Source organism: Malus domestica, chromosome 06, assembly GCF_042453785.1.
Source record: "Malus domestica chromosome 06, GDT2T_hap1".
Taxonomy (NCBI): domain Eukaryota; kingdom Viridiplantae; phylum Streptophyta; class Magnoliopsida; order Rosales; family Rosaceae; genus Malus; species Malus domestica.
The window spans coordinates 29,860,233-29,884,759 of NC_091666.1; the positions used below are offsets into that span (position 1 = coordinate 29,860,233).

Consider the following 24,527-nt stretch of genomic DNA (forward strand, 5'->3'; position numbering starts at 1 on the left):
GGTATTTGCAATATATCTTTCCTTTAAGCTCTTCGGCCTTGGGAATGTTGTGCCCAGGCCGAAGTTTGATGATCCTCGTTGATAACAGTTGATCAAAAATTGCATCGGCTTTTGTAATATCAAAAGTATAAACTTTTGACGGTTTCAGTGTTCCTTCAGTGGCCGAGGGGATTTTGACTTCCTTAGAGTCAACTTGAGTCAGTGCCTTGCAAACGTATGGCTTATCTATCACTATCTCAGCTGCATCCACACTAACGCATTCATCCTCAGTTGATGCATAATTGACAGTAGGATTCTTGTAAATCGTCCCTCGAGATGGAGCTTTCGAAATCTTTTCCTCGCGGAGCAAATAATCATACTGCTCGACATGTTGGGCTAATTCGTACATATCCCGAAAGTTTGCCCCCAAGAATTTCTTTTTGTATTCAACGTCAAGACCGTTCAGAGCAAGCCTGACGAATTCGACTTCGGGGAGAGGTACTCGGCACCAATTCCTGGCTGATTTAAATATGGTAAGATAATCCATTGGTGATTCGTCAGATGCCTGAGCCATCCTTGCTAGCGAGGATACTGACATTTCCATTCCCGGCCGATAAAACTACTCATGAAATTTCTCGACCAACTCCTCCCAACTCTGGACGGAGTTCGGTGAGAGGTTAATATACCAAGCGAACGTTGAACCAGTCAACGAAAAATTGAAAAGTCGCAGCTTGTGAAAGTCACTATTGACGTCTCCGTATTACGCGGTGAAACGAGCTACATGTTCTAACGATGATAAGGATGATTCTCCGGCAAAAAGGCTAAAATCTGGGATTTTAAAACCTCTAGGGTATTCGAACTGTTCCACATAAGCTGGATATGGGTGTATAAACTTAGGGAACTTCGGCCCTTTCTTCATGGCCGACTCGATCATCCGTTGGACCTCGGTCATATCGACGGGTGTTGCTTCCACTCTCTGGTCGGATCCATCTGACCTACTATTCGATCCTCTTCCTCTCTCCAAGTTAATTGGTTTGAGCCGAGTAGGGATTGGCTCGGCCGGTGCACTTGGTAACAGATTGTTCCTCGGTGGCAAATGCTAGGCAAGATCGAAAGTTCTACCGTCACTGACTTTACTAACCAGTATTTCGAGTAATCTGGTTTGTGCCTCATTGGTATTGCGTAACACGTCATGAAGTTTATCGATTCCTCGACTAAGCGTCTGTTCAACCGTCCAAGATTGCTCGTCAAGCCGTTTTTGAAGAAACGACCTTGTTGGTGGATTAGATCCTTCGCCACCATCATCGTCACAATCCTCTATTATCCCTTCATTGAAGACGCAGGTGTTCCTGTCGGGGATTTCGAGATTGCGAAACTGACCGCCGAGATTAACTTCCCTTTCTCGGCGAGTTACGCTCATGGACTCAGGTTTCACGGCGCTGATGGGATTCTGCGCTTGTGGCACATTGTGTCCTATGTTCTGAGTTGGTAAATCGGCTGTCGACTTTCCCATAGCTGTTTTCTTTTTTACCGATCGTGTTTCAATTGGCATGAACTTCGTAGTTTAGCACTGGGTCCCACTGGGCGTGCCAAAATGTTGACCCTAAAAACTACCAAGCCTACGTGGCGCGCAGGCCAAGTAGTCTATAAGCTAACTACGTCCTTTGGTGAATGCGGGGCGTGTCAACTCGTCGGCCGAGCTCGGTCGAAGAGTAAATTTGCTGATGTTACGTTGGGCGCGCGGCTGACTTCTGCGTCTCGCGACTGCGGCCGAGAAAGGAACACGTATCGGCCTCTTGGGCTCTCGAACCTGAAGACAAGGTTACTATTCTTACGAAGTTCACAAATCGCCGTCGTCGGATTCAGTCATAGTGATGTTATTCGTTAGAGTAAACTCTCGCCGAATTGACACCAAAGTGTAAGGGCACAAATACTCAAAGCGAATATAAGTCTTAATAGTGAACGTGGTTCGGCCGTCTGAATGCCGAACTCTAAATCCCACTTGGGAGTATCCAATCATAAAATAACTCGGCGTGCAATGCGCCGAGCTCGATAAACTGTAACACCTCACTTCGCCGAGAAGGCTAAGAAGATGACCTCAATCAATAAGGATCCGTAAATCCTTCTCGACCGAGACTGGGATAGATAACCAATTGTCCTCGCCGCAGTGTTGTTGATGCCAACGGAAGATACTGCGAGACCGACTGATTCTACGATGACAGAGCTATCTATGCCGACTTAAGATATCACCGGTTGCTTTCACAATGCTGTTGATGCCAACGGAAGATGTGTCAGCGAAAAGAGAAAATAAAAATCTCAAAGTTGTTGAGAGAATTTGCGCAGGGCAGTTGTGTATCGAATTGGAGGGGCTTTGAATGATGCACAGCCTCTTCTATTTATAGCAACAGATCCCCCAAGGTCGAGTTAAAACCCTATTCGGACTAGGACTTCTTCTCCTGATCAAACACTGACTCGACCAATCCTACTTTCATTATGATTGTGAACCTAGTCCCTTATTGACCCAGATTCGCTTTCGGGTTATTAATCATGCCGAGACTCCTTATTGCACCAGGACTCGACCTGTCTTACGTCATGACCTAGCTGACCTAGGTTTGGAGGCCTACGTACTGAACGATCCATAGAATCCTTGTCGCAAGGCCTTCCGGGCCGAGAATGATTCTATACTCGGCCCAAACTATTATTTTGGGCCTAAACAATATTAATTTGACAATTTTGTACCCCTAACAACTATAATAATTATATATATATATATATATATCTTAAATTAAATTATAAAAATTGCTGACCATTGGATCAGCTGAGATTTAATCTCAGCTGTCCATTGTGCATTAGGTTGGAGGCTAATATATTTTTATATGGTATAATACTATTGTTTTATTTCTTTTCATAATTATTTTGGTAAACTTCTCATAATTTGAATGGTTTTTAATGTTTTTCTATACGTTTATGTGGAAGAGAGTTATGATGTGGAAAACCTTACTGAAAACATCATCAACATAACTCTTGAAGGCAATAAATCAAGTCCAAGTTCCAATACAATTTCCTCATGATGATCGATGAAAATTGAGTATTTTGTAAAAGGAATAACATCCAAGTTTTGAGTTCCATTGGCAAGGTTTAAACTTTTGAGAAAGGTTTCACAACCTTGAAAACAAAAACTCTTTCATTTTGCATATCCTTACACATTTAATATTTTGTAATAGACTAATAGTGTATGGATGTTTTTTTATTAGTCTTTTATTTTCGAGTATAGATGTAATACTTAAACGACAAATGTATTTTAATATTTTGAAGTAATATTTATGTGGCAATTTATGGTATGTGCAAATTTAAGAAAAAATATATATTTTTCTTAATGGGTCATAATGGGTCGGGTTACTTTATCCGTGTTAAGGACTCGTTAAGATAACAGATGTGACACGACACGACCCGTTAAGATAACAGGTGTTACACGAAAACAATATAAATACGACAGACACGACTCGTTTACCAGGCCTATGTGTAATATCCTATGTCATTTTACGTGAAACTGTTGAATGCTTTGTTTGTGGCTAAATCAATTTTAGTACTAACATCACGTGAGTTGACAAAAATAATAGTTCACGTAGAATGACATGACAAGTAATACACATGTCATAAGCTATATTTAATCAGGGCTTAATTTTAGTAACTGTTACTATAACGTCTCTGCAATTTCATGTGAAACCCGTGGATTATTTGTCTGTAATTGAACAAATTTGATTCCATCATTGATTTGGTACCCAACTTTAATCTCTCATTGGACTTATTGTCAAGCTTTTACATGCCTATGTATTTTTTCTCTCTCTTTTTGAAATATGATCTTTTATTTAAAATTCTACATTTTTTTATTAAGATGCCATTAGATTATTTCTGTACAAACTAAGACATGTTCGTACATAATTTTGTTTTTTATTTACTTAAATTTTGTGTAAATACATGCATTTTATATTCACTAAAATTAGATTAAAAAATTGTCTTTAGTTGACCAAATTTAAATATCTCATCAGTTATATGGCTTAATATTAATTTCTCAAAATTAAATATGGAAATTGTTATTGGCATTTTAAACATCTCATTTTACACTTCTAATTTTTTATAATTAGAAAGAAAAATACATTTGTGATAAGTGTAGAATAAGATTTATTTAGTGCTAATAACAATTCCCTTAAATATTTATCAGGTACGTTATAAGGTATTATCTAGAATATTTAGTCAAATGAAATTATATCAAAAAATTGTTTCAATTAATATTTAATTTTTTAACTATTAACGTGCACTCTTTATTTTGTGGTAACTGATGAACAATTTGTTTAAACATGCTAGAGAACAATTCAGAAACAAAAAAATAACAAAAATACAGAAATTGAAATACTTATATTTTATTACACAAATATTCTTGCAATACAAAATGAAATAACAAAATAAATACAGAAATTAAAATGATACTAACTTGATTGAATGAAAGGTAGAAGGTAGCACAATAGTTATGTCCTTCGAACAATATTTCCATCCCACTCTTGGGCCTGTGGTTCTACAACGTCTGCTCGACCAGGATACAACTACCTAATTCTACAACCCAAACTGGATTATAGAATTCTAACGAATTGTTTTGTGTGTTTACTCTCTGAAAATTTAGTACGGAAGGAAAAGATGAAGAAAAGATGATTTTACTTGGAAACTGTGATTGCAGACAGTGGCGAAGCCAGAAATCGTCAAGGGGAGGGGCGAAACTTAAAAAGGTAAAATATCTCAAAAATGTAGACAACCAAATCGGAGTAGACAATATTAACGCCGTTCATAATTTATCAATACAAACCAAGGTTTTAAAAGACACTAGACACTAGCAGGGCGGCAGGCTGGAATTTAGTCTAGGCTTAAGCGGATTTATGTAAATTTATTATGTATCATATAAATAAGTACATATTGCACTTAATAAATGTACTATAATCTATAAATAAACATTGAACCATACTTATGTTATTTTTAAAAAAAAAAAGGATAACAAAATGTTTACACGTTATTTGGGAGTTTTTTATTTATTAACAAACAATATTATTTATCTTAAGGGGGAATTAGCTACACTTCACATTGGGCTAGCCATAATAAAATGGTTTAGATTTGTTTTTGACGATAATCGAACCTAAGACCTGCTATTTGGGAGTTTTAGGTAAATATTTTTATATGGAATACAATTGAGAAAGAGGAAGATGGTGGAATAGAGAAAATGATGAGGAAATTAAAACGTTAAAAAAAAGATAATACAAACAAAAAGTCAGCAAAATAGAATATGGTGGAGTTAAAACCGACATGTGGCGGACCCAAATTAAAAAGGAAAAGAGGGGATACGAGTGATGACTGGTCCCCGTTTAAATAATTTATTTTTTCTTTAACTCAATAACAGAACGGCGTCGTCCCACTAAAGGAAGGATTTTTTAATTTTTTTTCAAGCAGGACCAAAACGCCTTCGCTTTCTGGCCTAGTTTTTTTAAAAAGAATTAGAACCCTGCGTGCAGCAGCAGGGAAAACCCATAAACAAACAGCATTTCATCATTTCCGGCGGGACCAGAGGGGCGAGTCCAAGGCTAGATTTCCGGCGAGGGGAGGGGCGGACGCCCCTCCTTGCTCCTCTGTAGCTTCGCCCTTGATTGCATATATATAGGTTGTTTCACACCCTTTCAAATACATGTTCAGCGTATTTGAAAATACACAGAGTTGTGTCTCTTGATCAAAACGTTTTTTTTAATTAATAAATTAATTAAAAACTTAATCCAAAATTAAAATTATGATTAATTTTAACTTCCGAAGCTCTTGTCTTGATTAATTAATATTAACTACTATATTATAGCACCCTAATCCCACAACTATAAAGCCCAAGCCTTCAATTCATTTCCAAATGGTCCAAATCTTAACTGTTAATATAAAGGACTAGACCTATATAAAGGCCATTGACAATTCAATGTTTCCCGACATGGGACAATAGGAGTCTCAAAACTCCTACAAAACATGCGTTATTTCTGATTTCACGTGAAACTAGTGAACTCCGTCTTAGTTGATTGTTGATTCCAAATTTTCCTGTAAATACCTCCCGAACCTCCTCTTGTTCGGATACATTAAAGTTACTCATATATTGTTTCATATCTCCCTCCTTTGGTCATGGTTACCAATTTAGAACTTCTGAGTCAGTTTCTAGGTTTTAGGGGGAGGAAGACGAGGAGAAAGAGAGGGAAGGAAAAGCCTAAAGAGAGAGGAAAACTTGAGAGAGTTGAAATTAGGGTTGTAGAAATGAGTGGCATGGGAGAAGTGGGAATGCTGCTCTAATGGTGGGCACCTAAGGAGCTACAACCTCCTCCTTGGCTGGAAGGTACACCCATTTACTTGTTGCACTGTAAATTTCATTATTCATGGACTTCTTGCTCAAGTGTTTCTGCAAATTTCATCCGAAAATTTCATTCTCGAGGGTTGGATGGATTTGGACTCTCATAAATTTCGTTGAAAAATCATATCATTTAAAATAGATGGATACAGATTGTATTACTTTTCATTACTACTCTACATATGAACGAATATGTGACACTCCCTCTCCTTCCTCTGCAACAGCTCACGGTCCACTCTCGGTCGAAAGAACATTTAGGGGAAGAGCGTAGCGATCCGCTGTCATGACTGAATCACAGACAGTCGCTTCACAAATAAGTTGAAATTGTTGTCCCGATCCACCATGCTTATGCGGACGTACTTTGGACCAACTCCAAAGTGCCTTCCTCCTCTTGTTAACATCTTGTAGCCTCTTAGGAAGCTTTCGCAATCTTCCACGCGATCGTCCTCACATTTTAGCCACGCGAAAGCTGCAAATTGGTTAACAGTAGAGTCAGCTTAACAGCTTCAAAAATGTTTACACAGTTATGTATAATGACTCTTAACAAATCATTTCGTGATTTTTCACTTACCAGGTTGAGGCTGGGAGTCCTGGTTGAGGAAGTGGCAGAACCCTGGTGTAAAGTCGGGCAGACTAAACACTCTGCTCCTGTTCACCGCCGCCCTAAGTAGCTGCCACCTCTCTGCCATGAGGTGGTAGCTAATCCAGAAAAAGGATTCATAGGAACCAATGCGGCCGACGTTTTCAGAGGTGTTGGTCATCACCTCTAAAATCTTGGCAGCTCGGAGCTGTGAATCCCTGGACACGCCAATGGTGTTGAGCTCTATGAATTTGATCATCTTCTTTGCAACTTCAGGATCTTTAACAAGAGCCCACCTGGAAGAAAAATTCAAATCAGAGATCATTTTTCGTAATGCAAGTAGTGTTGGCAGAGCAACACAACCAAGACACAAGAACTAAGACTCTGTGATCAGTATCAAGCTTACCCAATGCGAGTCCCGGCATGGCCAGTGGCTTTGGAGACGGTGAACAGTGTCAGATCATGGTCCGCAGGAGAAGAAATCGGGGTATACTGTGGCCAGTAGTAGGCCAAGTCGTGAACCAATATACCCCCCGTTCGATTGACCATGGAATGCCTGACGAATCCATCAGGGTTGTTTGGGGAGGTCACTAGCTCTATATAAGGTCCCTCTTTGCTGAAGCGTCGGGCATCACCGGCCCACTTGTACAAGCCGGACTTCAAGCAGTCCGTCATAGAGGGGTATGACTGCAAAGAAACCATCAATAGCCACCTTAAAACACACAACATCATACACACATTTACAGACGAGCAAGCAAAGAATGCAAGTTCAAATTATCGCCATCACGCGATGAACTATCTTCCTAGTTTCCAAGAAAAAATGAAGCGTGATCTTCGCTAGGACTAGGCACGCCGAAATGTTACGAATTTGATAAGAGAGTAGACTGTATAACGTGACGTGTAAATTTTTTTTTTTTTTTTTAATTCGTTACTCCATGAATTATGATTGAAGTAATAATATAAAGTAGAATATTTGAGTTAATTTATGAAGGCTTAGATATATATTTTCTTACTTATTTGATCTGTCCGAATGGGCACATGCTTGGACATATTTTATGTGTGCAGGACAGGATAAATAGGGACGAACCAGGAAGGGAGACGAAAGATGTAGTGAAAATTATGAGAGGGGGGGGGGGGGTACAAGGATAAATAATTGAGATACCAAAATTCAAAAGCTTCAGAAGCAAGGCAGGCAAATTAAATGCCACATTATTAATGTCACACACGTGAATCTCGAGGCTTCCCAGGGTTAATGCTCGTAACTAGGGTTCAAATCTTTTGCACTTATTTTTGTATGTGATATCTCTGTGATTTCTATTATTGCTTGACATATGGTAATCCTCAACTTACACATGTCGATCAATGATAAGGGCACAAAGAGACCACACAAAATGAGTTAAAGAAGATTTGACCTCTCATAACCAATTACGTGTAGATGTTCTTTATCATGCATGAAAAGCCAAGAGATTAAGCAAGATGACGCCATCGGTGTAAATATCTGACTTATGTTAATCAATTTTCTAATTAAAGTAGACGCCATTGAAAAAAAAGCATGTCCACCAAGCATAGTGATTAGATAAACAAATACAAAATTAGGAGAATAAAACATGTGGTTTCATCACTGATGCATAATGCATTTGACTTTGCCTTGATTTGTTGGTAAGTAAACTAGTGACCTTAAAATATTCAAAAATCTATAACTTTAAAGCACTAAATATAATTAAACTAAACAAAAAAGGATTAAAGTTAAACCCAAAATATCAAGCTTACCGAGTAGTATGGGGCGGCCGACACCACACTCATTGGCTCAGATCCATCTTTGGGAGCTAGGGCATAGAGGGCGGCTAAAAACAGCTGGGATGAACCCGTCCCGACCACGATTTGGCGGCCGTTGGTGACGGCGTTGCCGACCACATTGTGTAGTCTCACAACTTGTTTGGCAAACTCCGGCTCCAAAAACCAGCAAGGGTTTTTGACATCTGAGAAATAGCTCATAGACTGCCACCCAGAGATCACAACTGTGGTTCTTTCACCCATCCGCTGCCAGTAATTTTCATACATAGTAGGGTCACCGCTGCATTCACCAACACAGTAAAAAAAACATAACATGTTAAAAGCAAAAAAAATACGATACCACTGTCGCGTGACGAGGTAGATAAAAAGAGAAGATACTACGGCGGTTACACGGTCGAATCTGTCCTCACAAAACATAAAATCCGGAAAAAAAAAAAAATCTGTCACACAGTAATGAGATTCCCTAAAATTGCATGGAGCCATGGAGGTAGGTATGGTATGGGGCAAGGTGGGTCCCACTCTATCAGCAGATCGATGACTAGATGGATACCCATCAAACATCAGACCATTCTAAGAGGGGTTAAATCTTTTGTGGGTCCCACAGGGCGGTAAGATCCAGAGAATCTCGACATGGGGGGGACCAAAAAGAAAGATCATGAAAAGCTAATTTTACAACTTGGACGGCTAAAAGTTTTGAAGATCTCAGACAGCCCAGGGCGCACTTTAGTCATTTCTGCACTTCGCAGAAGGCCATTAAACAGGTGCGCATCTAAAAGCCCCATGTAGTGCCTCATGCTAACACGCACTTCGGGTAAAAGTTGCCATAAAAAACATGCACACAGGGGACTCCAACTTTGGCATCTCGAGTAAATTATAGTAATAGTCTCTTAATTTTAACTCAATTAGAACAATGTTCCATCAATTAAAAATTCATTATCATTGGTCATTCAACTTTAATCCAACTGGAGAAATGATTCATCAACTAGAATCCAATTAGAGCAATGGTCCCTCAACTTGAACCCAATTGAGGTAATGGTCCTCCCAATATAACTCATTTTGACAAAATTCTTTGGCGAGTCTGACGCAACCTCGTTAGTAACAAACCGCACAAAGCTTCAACGCAGGAACATCGAGGCATGGAGATTGTCCACATCCACCTTGTCGGACGAAATCGAGGCGTTGGGGCTAAAATTGGTGGTGCCCCATCACAACCTCTTTTTTCGTCGGATTGTGGTGGTGGTATTGGGGACGAAGAAGGCCAAAATCCTTCACCCTAGATCCTCTTTTTCATTTTTAAAGTTTTTAATTATTAAAAATGGTTTTTTAAATAACTAATCCTTTTTTTATTATTTTTTATTTACTTGATGCAAAGTTGGCAACCGCATCAACACCTCATATTTGTCACGTCATCACTTAACGGTTTACTTAATGGATTTTCTAACGGATATATAAAATTTAAATACAATGATAAGCAAATATATGAAATTGAAATGTTTTAAAGATGTATAAGGTTGTAATAGATCTCAAACATGAGGGGGTACTGTGTAATTTACCCTAAGATTAATTACCTAAATTAATTGATTAATTTCCTAATTAATTGATTAATTTCCTAATTAATTAATTAATTTCATAATTAATTGCAAGATATTATTTTGACATAATATCTTGCAATTACACCCAAAAACCACTATATGTGGCCGGTTCCCATCTCTCCAAAGGGGGCGGCCACACCCCTATAAATATCACCTCATTTCTCCAAAAACCTAAGTCCATTCTTATCCTAAAATTCTCTAAACACTTTTTCTCTCAAATTCTAACTTTGACATCGGAGGTTCTTCAGCCAAAGCCCCCTCCCCCAATTCATCGTGGGTGCGTAAGGCTCTTGACTTTGACCTCAAGTGTTAATTGTTTTGCAGGTGCAATTTCATCCAAGAAGAAGAATGCGGAAATTTGCATCCACAACAATGGTCCTTCCAACATAACTCATTTTGACAAAAATTTTACGAAGTTAACAAAAATAACCATAACTACACATTTTGATGGGTTGATAGACCAATGGTAATGGATTTTTAGTTGAGGGAACATTGCTACAATTTACTCTTAACATCTTTACTATAAACTCTCAAACTTTTTTGGGAGTGAAAACTATTGAAGCGGTATTTCAATTCACTCATACATGTCATTTAAAGAGTTAAAATATAGGGTAAATTACATTTTATCCCTTCAGATTTCGGTGCAATTACAATTTCGTACATCTTTAAAACATTTCAACCTTATACATTTAGTATTATTTTATTTCAATTTCATACAACCGTTAAAAAATCTGTTAAGCTAACCGTTAAGTGATGACGTGGCAAATATAGGATCTCCATTTGTATTGACGTGGTTGCCACATTTGTGCCACATGGCTAAACAACAACAAAGTTTTTTCCCACTAAGTGAGATTGGCTATATGAATCCTAGAAAACCATTACGCTCGATTATGTGTTACGTCTTTCGTTAGATCTAAGTACTCTAAGTATTTTCTTATAGCCTATTCCAAAGTCTTCTTAGGTCTTCCTCAACCCCTTCGGCCATAAACATTTGTCCCGTAATCGCATCTTATAACCGAAGTATCAGTAGGTCTTCGTTTCGCATGTCCAAACCACCATAACCGATTTTCTCTCATCTTTCCTTTAATTTCAGCTACTCCTACTTTACCTCGGATATCCTCATTCCTAATCTTATCATTTCTCGTGTGCCCATACATCCAACAAAGTATTCTCATCTCCGCTACTCATTTTATATATGTGTTGATGTTTCACCGCCCAACATTCCGTGCCATAAAGCATTGATGGCCTTATTGCCATCCTATAAAATTTTCCCTTGAGTTTCAATGGCATACGACAGTCACACAACACATCGGATGCACTCTTCCACTTCATCCATTCAGCTTGTATTCTATAGTTGAGGTCTCCATCAAACTCTATGTTCTTTTGCAAGGTAGATCCTAGGTAGCGAAAGCTGTCGGTACTTCCTAATCTTCAATCCTCGCCCCTAATTCATTTGAGCCTCCGTTTACATTGAACTTGCACTTCATATATTCTGTCTTTGACCGACTTAGGCGAAAACCTTTAGATTCTAACACTTAATAAAAAATTTAAAATGTTAAAATAATTAATTAAAGAAAAAAACAGAAGCCCCCTCTTCATCTTCCATACCCTAGCCACCCCTCCATCCCCTCCACGGCTCCACCCTTTTCCCCCATCACTTATACACCTTTCTCTAACCAAAAATCTCCTTCATCTTCCTTCTCTTATCACCAATCATTTGCCCCAAAATTTCCCCACCCCAGGTCGCAGGCTGATCCACTCCCTTCCCCATCACCTATGCACATTTCTCTAATCATGAGTACTTTTCTTCATCTTCCTTCTACCATCACCAACCCTTAGCCCCAAATCTTTCCCACCCCAAGTCGCACGTTGCAACCACCCATTGCCTATCACAAAGAAATTGCATAAGGTGGGTCCGATTTCAAGCAGCAGCGACGGCAGGATGCGACTCTGTGGTGCAAATCCGGCTCGGCTTGGTGTCGATGCTAGAAGTTCTGATTCGAGGAGGCTTGATGTCAATGCAATCGAACATGAGCTTGGTGGGTGGATAAGGGTGGTCGAAGGAGAAGGTCGAATTGCTAGAAAACCATACGACGACGGCGAAGGTTAGGGAAAGTTGGTGTTTTGACGGGAAAGTTAGGTTTTTTGGTTTTTTATTTATTTGAGGAGTTCATAATTAATGGGGGAAGGGGTGGGTGATGGGGGATGGGATAAGGGGGTGGACTTGGGTGGGAAAGATGAAAGGGATTTTTGCTTCTTTTTTTTTTTTTTTACTTTATTAATTTTTTTATATTAAATGTTTAGTCACGTGGCACAAATGTGGCAACAACGTTAGCACAAATGAGAACTTCATATTTGTCACATCATCACGTTTAATTTAAAAAAAAAATTAACGGTTGTATGAAATTGAAATAAAAAAAATACTAAATGTATGAGATTGAAATGTTTTAAAGATATTGTATGAGATTGTAATTGCACCAAAACTTGAAAGAGTAAAACATAATTTACCCTAAAATATATAACAGTACTCGATTAATTTGAGATACCGACACAAAGGCATCCCGACAATTTGTTATGCATACAAGTTTATGTGACACAATGATGTTGTTGGTCAAAGGTTCAGTTACTCTCATCTATAGTGCATGTTAGAATTGCTTGGGAACAGGAAAATGAACGATGGAAAAACAGTCATTGAGTACAGAAGGGTTGGCCAGCTCAAACATGCGCCATGGAAAATCTCAACCCTAAACAAGGATCTCTCCTACCTTCCCCTATCCTAGCCCTAAACAGTCAGCACAGTAAACAGTACACAAAATTAAAAGAATTTTAACGAAAATGACCGGAATTATTTATTTTAACGAAAAATCATATTTTTACATTAAAAAATTAATCATGATACTATTTACTTTACTATTTATTTTGTCTTTATCATTAAAACTCAAAATTTTCAAACCCTTTTCATTAGTTTTTCTCAAAATTAATCAGAAAACTGAGGAAAACAATAAATATTTTAGTCAAAAACAGAAAATCGGTAATGTTTGAGGGATTTTTTTGCAAAAATATCACTGACGTCAAGTGAAGTTTATGACATAATATTCCATTATTTTGACCTCCTTTATTAAATTTCACATGCCATCACACCTTGCTTTGCCTGACACTTCCTGTGCCTCCCATTTTACACAAAATTCAAAAGACAATTTTGGCCCTGGTTTTGAGCTAATTTTAATGGTTTACTTAATTAAATACCTTGACGACTCAATGGAGCTCGTATGCTCGAAGAAATTTGACGCGAGTTAAACCAGTTAATTATTACGAAATTTCGCTATTAAATAGAATTATGCACAAGAAAAAAAATAGGTATGTAAATATCACTTCGAACTTTTAAACTGAAGAAATCTTAATGGGAGGATTAGATGATATAATTGAAAACAAATCAAAAATTAAGAAAAAAACAAAACAAGCGTTGAAGCACTTACTGGTCGAGGTTGATAACTTTGTCCATGACATCTTGGCCAGAAGAAGAAGAAGAAGAAGAAGCGGACAGACGCGTCCTCTGCGTCGCCTGAGCTTCCTTCCCAAAACCCATGTCCGCCATTGACGGCCCTCTCTGCTCCTCCACAGAGAACCCATGTGGGCCCCCATCCTTCCCGCTCTCGTAAACCACCCTCAGAACCAAGCTCAGATTAAGAGCCAGTGACAGCCCAAGCAAGTTCCTCACTGTGAAAATCCCCAGAAAGTTGGCCATTTTTGCAAAAACAAAGAAATTGGAGGACCGAGAAACAAACCAGAGTGAGTGAGCGAGTGAATGTGAAGAACTCAAACACTGGAGGGCGGATTTATAGCAGAACCCAGATGATGAAAACCAAGTTTGATCGCCAGATGGACGGTGAAGATTGAAGCTTTGGCTCAGACACCCCTGCACTTCAAATCAAACAGAAGAGATGAATCAACAAAGAAGGATGGTTTTGAAGATTTGGAAGGACTCTGAAAACTTTAATCAAACTCGCGGGCTTCAAAGGTTGAAACTTTTACTGAAAAGCTGATGAAATGGGTGAGTTGAAAAAACTTCCGACCGGATTTTTTCTCAGGAAACGAGAAATCCCAGAACGATTTTCCAGGAAAATCGCAGGTTTCCGATGCTAGATCTCGAAGATAATGAAAACCCAATAAGACCAGATTCATATATTTCCATGTGTGCGAGTGTGTATATATATGTATATACAGATAGATAGATATATGGGAGTTATATATATAGATGCACGGGGGGTTAATAAGGAATTCGAAAAGCTGCTGTTACTACATGCTCTGTCTCCATCTTTCTGTTTGCTTTAATCTGCCCTTCTTTTTTATTTTCTGATTTTTCATTTTTTCAATTTTTTATTTGATTTGATTTGGAGACTTTTGCTTTTGATTCTGCTTTGTTAATTAGTTTGAGGTGCTAGAGTTTTAAAAATTTTGGAGTTATGATTTCGACTGGGAGGTACAGGGGAAGGAAGAGATGGTGACCACTCAGAGACGGAGGAAATTTGGTAACCCAAATTTTGTCCATTTGGAATTTTTACTAAGAGAAATTCAGAGACTTTCTCGGAGTGATTTTTTATAGATTCTTTGTCATTAATTTAATGTTAATTTTTTTTACGATGTTTTAAAATATTATGCCAAAACAATGGATAATATAAGATTTTTTATATTAGCACCCCACAAAATGTTGAATGCACATCGCATTAAAATTTAATATTAATGACTTATTTAGTCTACTATGCAATGATAATTTTGACCTTATTAGGTTTAAAAAATAATAAAAAAATTATAAATACACCCCAAATCACTTTTAACATATTATTTATCTACTTCAACTATCAAAAATCCCTCCCACCCTCCATTGTTGAATAAAACTCTAAGCATGAAACTACAAACATGTTGATTGAGAAAAATTATTTTTGACGAATGAAACACGAAACTGGTGTTTCGAAAGCTTTGAAATCATTATTATTATTATTGAAAAAACGTTCAAATGAACCTAAACATTTTTTCAAATCATTCGGCAAACTAACGTTTAGATAGTTTGAAATCATTCGACAAAATTAAAAATGAGTGTTATAAGATTTGAGAAATGTGGGGTATATAAAAAAATGTGGGGTGTATGTAGAAAATGTAAGGTATATATTAAGAATGTAGAGTGTGAGGGTATTATGGGGAATGAAGTGAGGTGTATTAAAAGAATTTTTAATTGAAAAAGTAAATGCGAGGGTGTATTAGTATGTGAGGTTTATTCAACAATTAATAAGCCTAACATAAAGTCTATGGGTCTCACTTTTGAAAAAATCTTGTATTTCTCTTTTGGTAATTCTGTTTGAAAGTGAAATGGTGCATTATCTTTTTCTTGTTTTCTTTCTTTTGTTGTATCTTTTTAGATTTTATTTAAGTGGGTCTTTATGTTTGCATAGACTAATGAATTTTCCATGTTTAAAATGTTTTACAAGGATTAATTTATCTACAAATCATGGGTTCTTATATTACATAGCATAATCATATAGCATAACCGTATAGTATCATTGTGTTATATAAGGAATGGACAACTCTTACAAAAAATATTGTACTTTGCGATCCGAAAAAGTTATCTTCTGGTCGTATTATGTTTTCGGATTATTTGAGTTAAATGATGTGTTCTAAATCTAATGAAAAATAATTACGGGTGGATTCTGACTCATTTGTTTAACAAGTTATCACGATTTTTAACCATTTGTTTGTCGATAACTAATTTACAAAACGTATTCAAATTCAACAATATATTAGTGTACCGATGTTGACGTATGTGTGTAATGGATTATAACGAATTTTGTCAATAGCCTAATTAAAAAAATATATAAAAACTGCGTAGAATGTGTTCAATAACAGGTTATAAGGATGTTTTAACTGTTTGTTTGTCAATTGAAAGTATCTGGAAAATAAAATTACATGGCTAACTTATGTCATGCTTACGTACTAAGAATCGATAATTTGAACAAGAAGAAAACTTTTTAAAAATCTATTAATGAGAATGAATTGAAATCAAACAATTTTGTTAAGAGTAGTTTAGTTTTACTTACTACATGAGATAAAAATTGAATAAAGTTGATTAGTTTAAAGTATTTTCAATGCCAGAGAATAATTTAATAATTGGAATGCAAGAATTAGCAAAATTATGCAAGAAAATATCACGAACTGGCCTGAAAATTGGTTGACCAACCTTCGGGAAATGACGTAAAAAAATTTAAGTGAAAAATGTTGCTAATTTACCGCATACACTTCACCTTTAGGGCTCGTTTACGTAACCGTAATCAAAATAGAGGAATTGGATTGATGAGGAATTGAATTGAGGATGAATCATAATCGGATTCATGTTGAAGCTGTTCACTTAAATGTTCTGGAATCAGAGTAAAAATGAAACGAAATTCATATAAGTTGTTTACTAATTCACCTGAATCGGAATAGAAATCAATATGATTACTAAAATGTCCTTTTCTTTTTGTTTTATTTCTTTCCCTTTTTTTTTAATGACATTTTTCACAAAATGTCATTATTGTAAACCTTCATCTATCAGACTTCCCCAGCAGAAAATAAGAACTCCTCCATCCCCTTTTCCCCTCGCTTTCATCTTTCCCACTCACCCTACCACATAATCACCAACCCTCCTCCCTCCCAAGTATTTCAATTTCAAGATTTTATGGGTTTTGAGTGATTTCTTCAACGGATATGTGGGTTTATTATCTGGGGTTTGGGTGATAAATTATTGAATCTGATTTGGGGGATATGTGGTTGGGTTTTGTGAGGCAGTGGCAGGGGAGTAATGGCTACATAGGGAGGTGGAAGGTGTGGTGCAGAGATGAAGGTGAAGCGCAGGGAGTGATGGGCTTGTTGGGTTGAATAGCAGTCGAGCCCCAAATTGAAAAAGACGATAGCGTGAGAGTGAAGAGAGAGAAAGAATAGAGGATCAGGAGGAGCAGGTGATGGGGTCGAGCTTGATGATGGAGAAGGTGAAGGTGGCCAAGCAGTTCATAGAGAACCACTACAGAGCTCAGATGAATAACATTTAGGAACGGAATGAGAGGTAATCTACAATATGTAGCTTTGATTGCTTCTGGATTTTCTTACTTAGGCTCTATTTGGATTGCTGAATAATGTAGTTTGGGTAGTAATCCGAGCTCCAAACCATGAAACTATTCAGTGTTTGAATTGGGTGTTGGCATTTCATGAATTGGTTTCAATTTCTGTTGTTTGGTTGCTGAGAAAATGTGGGAAGAACGAAATTTGTGGAGGATTTTGAGGTGGTGGAGCGAGAGGAGGTGGCGGATGAGCAGAGAACTGTTGGAGATCGAATGGCGGAAGTTAGAAATGAGTACTAAAGGTGCAGGGTATTTTGGGAAGGAAAATTTGATTCCGGATGGAGCCTTTTCCCTGGAATCCAAATACTACCTTCTTCTAGGTAATCCAATTCCAACAATATCAAGAATTGAATTCCTTATTTTACGTGGGGCCCGCAGAACTGTTCATTCCTGCTTAAGTTGGTAAACAAAGGAATAGTCAGGAATGGGGAATGACTCCCATTCCGCCATATCCCTTCCCTATATGTAAACACGCCCTTAGTGTGGATGCATCACATCTTTTAATCTCCGTTAGAAAGTTCATCAAAACTCATTAGGTGTTGCGCGAGTAAGAATTTGTTGCATGCATATCTTCGGCAGTTCACGACCCTTAACCGATTTGGGGTAAGAATTTTGTTGAATACAACTTGTCTTTGTTGAAGTAAAAGATGTGTCTCACGAGCTTTAGACCTAGTTTGGGAGTGAGGTGCTTAAAACAAAAGCACTCATGAAAAAAAGCTGTAAGGGTTTTAGGTGTTTGGTAAACTGAAAAAAAAGGGCTTATTTTGGAAGCTGCTGTGAGAAAAAGCTGAAATCAAAGGAAAAAGCTGAAGCTGCTAATTGCAGCTTTGGAAAACTGGCTTTTTTTCAAAGCACACGGAGCTACAGTGCTCCTTTAATGAAAAGACCCACTATCAGACTGCTTTTTTTTCCAAAAGCACTTTTACAAAAAAGTTTACCAAACACTTTGCTGCTTTATTTCACAGCCGCTTATTCTCACAGCAGTTTTTTTTCAAAGCACAGCAATACCAAACCAGCCCTTAGTCGATTGAATTATTGTAAAAGTAGTCTTGAAAAAAAAAGTTCACTTGCATTGCAAAATGCAAATGATATATTTTGACTAAAGTTTTAATGACAAATAACAGAGATGGTACATTCACACTAAAACATGAGTCTGGATATGTTTGTGCAATTTGCAATACAGATTTGTGGGTCACAACAAACGTAATTTTTAGAGTGATTGTCATACTATTACGTGATATTATCGATCCCTTCATGTTATATTACATAAATTTATTTATGGATACCCTAAATTTATAATGTATCACCTTATTTTTATCTGTAGCGATGTGACAAGACAACCCTATTAAAATACATGTATAGGTTACACAACCAAGCCAATTTTTTACCTTTAAGTCCTTCAATCCCAAAACTTCAACATTAATACCTTGAAAAGAAGATATAAGGCGTTATAACTTACAAGGATGGTGGTGGTAGATGAAACAAATTTCATTTGTTGGTTTTGGACAAAATATAGATGGAAAGGGATGAGTCACATATATTCCTGGAGTACAAGAGGGAATGGACCTCTCTCTCACTTATTAGCTTATTTTAAAGGGTCCACAAAATCAGCACAATCAATGAGTGGCTCAGTGATTTGAGTAAATTTCAAACTCATATTTCACACAACTCGCCTCGAGTTTTGTTCTTAATTCTGGTGAATCACACGATGGTGGCCAGATAGAGGCTAAAATGCTCTTGTGAATTTTCCTGACCTCCGAAATGGTGAACTGTCGTGATTGCGCCATCAAATTAAAATATAAATAAATAAGGAAGACTATTTTGTGCCTATTAGTCTTGGGACCATTACTATTTATGTTACTGAGAGCTCAGTCATTGTAATCTAATCTAATCTAACAAAAAAAATCTCCTCCTCCTCCTCCCAAATGGAATCAAAGATTGATAACAAAACCCTCCTTCCTTCCTAGTCCACATGAACAGACTCACCCTCTTTGCAATCAAGTCTCTGGTCACTATCTTTTTCCCCCCTATACCAAATTGTGGTCCTATTTTTCTAGCCATGAAAATTTGAAAACCTCTCCATTTTCTAGCAATTAAGGACATGGTCCTTCTTCAAGACAGATAGAGGAATGCGCATCAATGATTAAGAATTTAAGATACATGAGAGAAAGAAAAAAAAAAAAAAAAGGTTTCAGTGAGGACTATTTGTTCTTAAGAATAAATATGTTAAACCAATCGAGACTTTTATTCTTGATCAGAAGAAAGAATTACATGCAAGGTTTCATTAAACTCAAATAAGTTTCTCTTATCACATAGCTCCTGTGATAAGAGATGGGTTACATGAACCTGGGTTTATCTAACCTTTCTTTTAGTCTTTCTTATCACACGACTCGCTAGATAAGAGAGAGGAACTACATGAACATGTAACATGTAACCTTCTCTCTTTACTAAGCGCAAGTTGTGAAAATGGATGGTCAAAGGTAGAGGTGTAACATCAATGACTGGCTTCAGTGATAAGAGATAGTGTTATTCACACTCATTTTTACCTCTCACATACCTTTGTTATTTTTTTGCCGTGGATCTTCTGTAATTCATTCCATCCGACGGCAAAAATTGAGAAGAGTGTATGAGAAGTAAAAAAATGTGTATGGGTAACACTACCCTTGAATTTTTCTATTTAATAAGAGCAAATTGTAAAAATGGATGGTCAAAAGTAAAAGTCAAAAGTGAAAGTGTAACGACAAAGACATCTCAATTACTTCCGCCAAGAGTTATGTTAAGAGAAAGCAGGATTTTCCGCATAAACATGTGATAGGTAAGTTTTTCTCTTTCTTTTCGGATAGTTCCATCCATACCTCTTTTTTTACTTCTAACGTATCATTCTTAATTTTTGGCCGTCAGATCAAATGAATCGAAGAAAATTAATGATAAAAAAGTAACAAATGTGTGTGACGACAAGGGAATCTCTATCACCAGCAACCAGTCTAGCACGCCCCTAAAGTCTGCACAGCTTTGTGAATGAAAAAAGCCCAGCTGTCACTCCTTTCAAAGCTTCTGAGTGTTCCTTTCCAGTTCAGGTCCATTTGAATAATCCCAAGCTACGCCTGCCCACCCTAAGATATAGGCTACATGGGTGTCCATGGCAAAACCAATCTGTTTCGGGGGGATCCATCCGGTTGATTTTGAGTTGGATGCTCACATTCTAATATTTTGTCACTCGATCACGACTTAAACCTTTAATACAAGTAACATTTGAAATTCAACTCAATCAGCCGAAATCAATCCAAGTTTGAACGATTTCCCGGTGAAAAATCCATTACAAAACATCCAAGCAAACGTTTGGTGAAATTTACATTCACAAATACAACACACAATAAATTTCGATGTCACCAGTCATTTCATATTTACATTCAGAAACAAATGGTGGTAATTACACATGGATGCAAGAAGCATATAGAAAAACTAAGCATGTAGCTGAATATCACACTCATACATCATAATCACGCAAAAGCAAGTGCATATCTTACCGGCCAAATCCACCACTTTGAGGCTGTTCTCCATTGTTCATCAGCTTATCCAGCACAACATTAACGTCCACCGACTGCCCATTCTCAGTCATTTTCCTCACTGTTGCTCGGACCATGTCCCTCCGGAATCCCATCGCGACAACCTTATCAATGACATTATCAATCGGTATTCTGTTTCCAGTCCCACTGGAACTTGATTCCTTGTCCACACTAGCAGCCATGGGTATTGCGTGTGGCAATACCTTGGCAGTTGGCAGTTTCGAAAAGCTGCTTCCACCAGAACGGTCTAAAGAGGCTGGCGAGACTTGCGAATGTTTCATGTTTGAACCGCTGTCGTGAGATGAAGATCCAACGTGGGAACGAAAATCATCAAAACGTGAATTTTGAACTGGTTGCACATGCCCAGGGGGAAACTCCAGGTTGTGATTGCTTGGGGTTTGATCATGCGTATATTGCATGGAACCCGCATAGTGCTGTTGTTGGGGTGGGAGAGCCAAGCCAGGTGCATTAGAGGTGTTGTGGAAGCTTGGAGGATATCTTTGAGATGGTATGGAGGTTTCTCCAGGATTATGAACCAACGAAAACTGGGCTTGGTGATCAACAGCATTGAAAGGTGGGTGCTGTTGAGGCAGCTGCTGCGATTGTGAGGTTAGTGAAGGATGTGGTGCTGATGGAAAAAGTTGATACGGTGCAGTGGGTGGCGGTTGCGAATGCTGTACTTGAGAGCTGTAGTACATCTGAGGTGTGGGCTGCGGATTTGGCACAGGTGGTGAGTAGTTAGAATCTGCATATTGAATAGATGGGATTTGACTCTGAGGTGACTGCGTGGGGACCTGTGCTGTAGGTGCTGGAGGAAAATTCTGATGAGGTAGAGTTCCGGGATCATTAGTAGGAAGAGAAGGAACTTGTAGGGTGGGGGCCTGAACTGAATGCAGTTGGTAGCTTTGCTGAGGAGCGGATGATTGTACTCCTGGAGATGAAACTTTTTGTACATTGCCCGCTTGGTTTTCCGATTGCTGCTGACCCTTTAACATTTGAAGCTTTGCAAGGTCCAACCGAGCCTCTGTTATCTCTTGTTTATCTCTCAAATTCTGCATGCCACTGTCAACCTGCAGTTTATTTACAAGCAACACGAACCATGTCAAGAAGCTGTTGGCAGGTATTACAGAATTTCCCGCACACTACTATTTTTCCTTTTTTTTGTTTATCACTTGCAACAAGACTTAAACCTAGTTCCTACCGCCTTCAACATGATTTTAATTATTAACATCTCACAGTTCAAATCAAAAATCCAAAGACTACTTGAACACTGTGGTCAAAGTTGGTGCTCCAGTAAATAGAATCACGGTCACTTAAGTACATTGCGCCTTGTGTTACAAAAGTAGAGCTCACAAGCATATTTAAATCAGATAATTGGCATGAAATCCTATCTGGCTATGAACCTGCTAAATAAAAACCTCGACCTAATAAATTTGCCATCAATATCAATTCTGTGCATCTAGGACCTAATTTGTACCACCCAAGTTATCCATCCTCTAAGTTTTACTCATTGAACAATGCAACATACATTGACCGGTTAAATGAAAAAACCGATAATTTCACAATACCTCTCTTAGCATATTCTCTAGCTGCCTCAGTTTCCCATCAGCCTTCCCATGGTTGATTTCAGTAGAATCCTTGAAGTCGTCAACAGAATTCTCCAGCCGGCGTAATCGAGTCTCCAGCTGGGAAATTAGTGCACTGAGACCCTCCACCGCGTGCAACAGATTGCCAAAATGCTGGTTCATCTTTCGCTCAATCGCTGAAATCAGGGCCGAATCCTCGCAAGCCTGGACAGCATACTTGCTTCCAGATTTTGCAAGGTTAAGGTAGTCCATAGAACTGCCACTCTGTGATTCATAACAGAAGCAAGCAATCACTTGAAACTCTTCAACAATCACGAACACGAATCGAGACATATAACTTCCAAAATTCAACAGCATATCACTTCAAATTTCCAATTTTTTTTCTTTGGTAGCTTAAAATTACCAGATCAATTTACATTAAACCGAATTTAATTCGATTTAATAACACAAAATTGAACTAATAAAGTCCTTACAAAACCCTAATTACAGTTAAAATTCAACTTCCCAAATTTACCAAACACAGAAAGGTTAAAGCTTTAGCTGAAATTTGAAATGCACAAACCTCGAGAGCGGAAATGCTCGGCTCCTGCGAGGCGACACGTCGTGCGGGGCGGAACTGAAAGCTGGAAACGGAGTCGTCGTCGTCGTCCTTGTCGTCGTTATCGAATTGTTGAGGGTACGAAAGTTGAGAGAAATCCTCGGAGTGGGACCGAGAGAGTTCCATGATCTGCTTATCCATGAACTCCGTCGTCTTCATCGTGCTAGGAATTTTCTCTGAGATTTTCCGGTGCCTTCCGTCATGTTTTCTGAGAATCCAAACAGCTGATTTTGTAGTGCTTAGTGGCCCGACGGAGATGCCTACGGAGAAATGACCAGCGTTTGAAGCGGAGCCGCAGAGGCTGATTCCGCCACTGTTCCTGATATGTTTCCTTTCTCTTTTGGGTTGGATTGCGGGTGGGTAAAGCCCAAACGAAATTTCTTTTAGATAAGCTCAATACTAAAGTTTGATATTTTTTGTTTATTTATTACTTTTTTGTAAAACTAAGAGAATTGTGAAACAAGTTATGGAATCCGGATCCTCTTTGTGAGAATCTTAGAGATCCGTAAATCATATTCGTTCATCGTACATGGTACAGTCATAAATTATTTTAAATATTTTTATTTAAAATTAAATACAATCAATACCTGACAAAAAATGACCCCATGATGTACGATGAAGAACACAATTTACAGATCTCTAGAATCCTCTTCGGAATCCTCACCAAAAGATACGAAGAGGATCCTGTTGGCAAGTTATGATTCAAAATTTTGAAAAGGGAAGTGTTATTGGCACTCCAAAAATCTCATTCTACACTCCTCACGAGTGTATTTTTTTTTCCTAATATAGAAAGTTTGGAGTGTAGAATGAAATTTTTGGAGTGCTAATAACAATTCCCTTCTGAAAAAGCTATGATATAGACAGATATATCGATATGCAAATTTATGAAAATATTGATATTAATAGTGATTATCTTTGAAGGAAATTATGGAAATTTGTGATGAAGTAGGGATCAAATCAACTCATTCAGTTTTACTCGAAATTAGAGAAAAAATTGTCAAAAAAAATCCAAAATTCGAAATCTGCAATAGATTCTAACAAAATTTATGTAGTGAATTGATAAATGTTGTCGGTATTCACTAATTTTCTTATATATCACCAATATATAATAAAATTTGTATTTCACCTCTTTTCATATCAACCCTTGATTATCAATAATTTCATAAATATTTTAAACACTACGTACATATGTTGATTCCTTATTTAAATATTAAAGAAAGAATTCAATCATAATCCATAATATATAATTATCATATAATTCATAAAATATAA

At 37.7% G+C, this 24,527-nt stretch overlaps 2 protein-coding genes across 2 annotated transcripts; both read right to left on the minus strand.

The window, feature by feature from the left end:
- Positions 1-6,505: 6,505 nt before the first annotated feature.
- On the minus strand, positions 6,506-14,665 carry LOC103437690 (tryptophan aminotransferase-related protein 2). Its single transcript, XM_070823787.1, has 6 exons — positions 14,393-14,665; positions 13,837-14,276; positions 8,745-9,048; positions 7,381-7,661; positions 6,966-7,270; positions 6,506-6,863 (listed from the first exon to the last, which is right to left on the minus strand). Exons 1-6 carry the CDS (start codon positions 14,540-14,542, stop codon positions 6,676-6,678), a joined length of 1,668 nt encoding a protein of 555 aa, XP_070679888.1. The 5' UTR covers positions 14,543-14,665; the 3' UTR covers positions 6,506-6,675.
- A 6,098-nt stretch (positions 14,666-20,763) lies between these two features.
- On the minus strand, positions 20,764-23,633 carry LOC103437691 (transcriptional regulator DEF1-like). The gene is made up of 3 exons (XM_008376182.4): positions 23,220-23,633; positions 22,640-22,921; positions 20,764-22,141 (listed from the first exon to the last, which is right to left on the minus strand). The coding sequence occupies exons 1-3, from the start codon at positions 23,412-23,414 to the stop codon at positions 21,029-21,031; spliced, it is 1,590 nt and encodes a 529-aa protein (XP_008374404.3). The 5' UTR covers positions 23,415-23,633; the 3' UTR covers positions 20,764-21,028.
- Between the last annotated feature and the right edge of the window lie 894 nt (positions 23,634-24,527).

What these genes read in the sequence shown, in the direction of transcription:
- LOC103437690 (XM_070823787.1), bottom strand. Translation starts at nt 14,542, where the DNA reads ATGAATCTGGTCTTATTGGGTTTTCATTATCTTCGAGATCTAGCATCG. An exon ending in CCCATTTCATCAGCTTTTCA is followed by an intron (nt 14,277 to 14,392) that starts GTAAAAGTTTCA and finishes TTTGAAGTGCAG; the next exon opens with GGGTGTCTGAGCCAAAGCTT. An exon ending in GGACTCCCAGCCTCAACCTG is followed by an intron (nt 6,864 to 6,965) that starts GTAAGTGAAAAA and finishes ACCAATTTGCAG; the next exon opens with CTTTCGCGTGGCTAAAATGT.
- LOC103437691 (XM_008376182.4), bottom strand. Translation starts at nt 23,414, where the DNA reads ATGAAGACGACGGAGTTCATGGATAAGCAGATCATGGAACTCTCTCGG. An exon ending in CGAGCATTTCCGCTCTCGAG is followed by an intron (nt 22,922 to 23,219) that starts GTTTGTGCATTT and finishes TATGAATCACAG; the next exon opens with AGTGGCAGTTCTATGGACTA. An exon ending in TAGAGAATATGCTAAGAGAG is followed by an intron (nt 22,142 to 22,639) that starts GTATTGTGAAAT and finishes AATAAACTGCAG; the next exon opens with GTTGACAGTGGCATGCAGAA.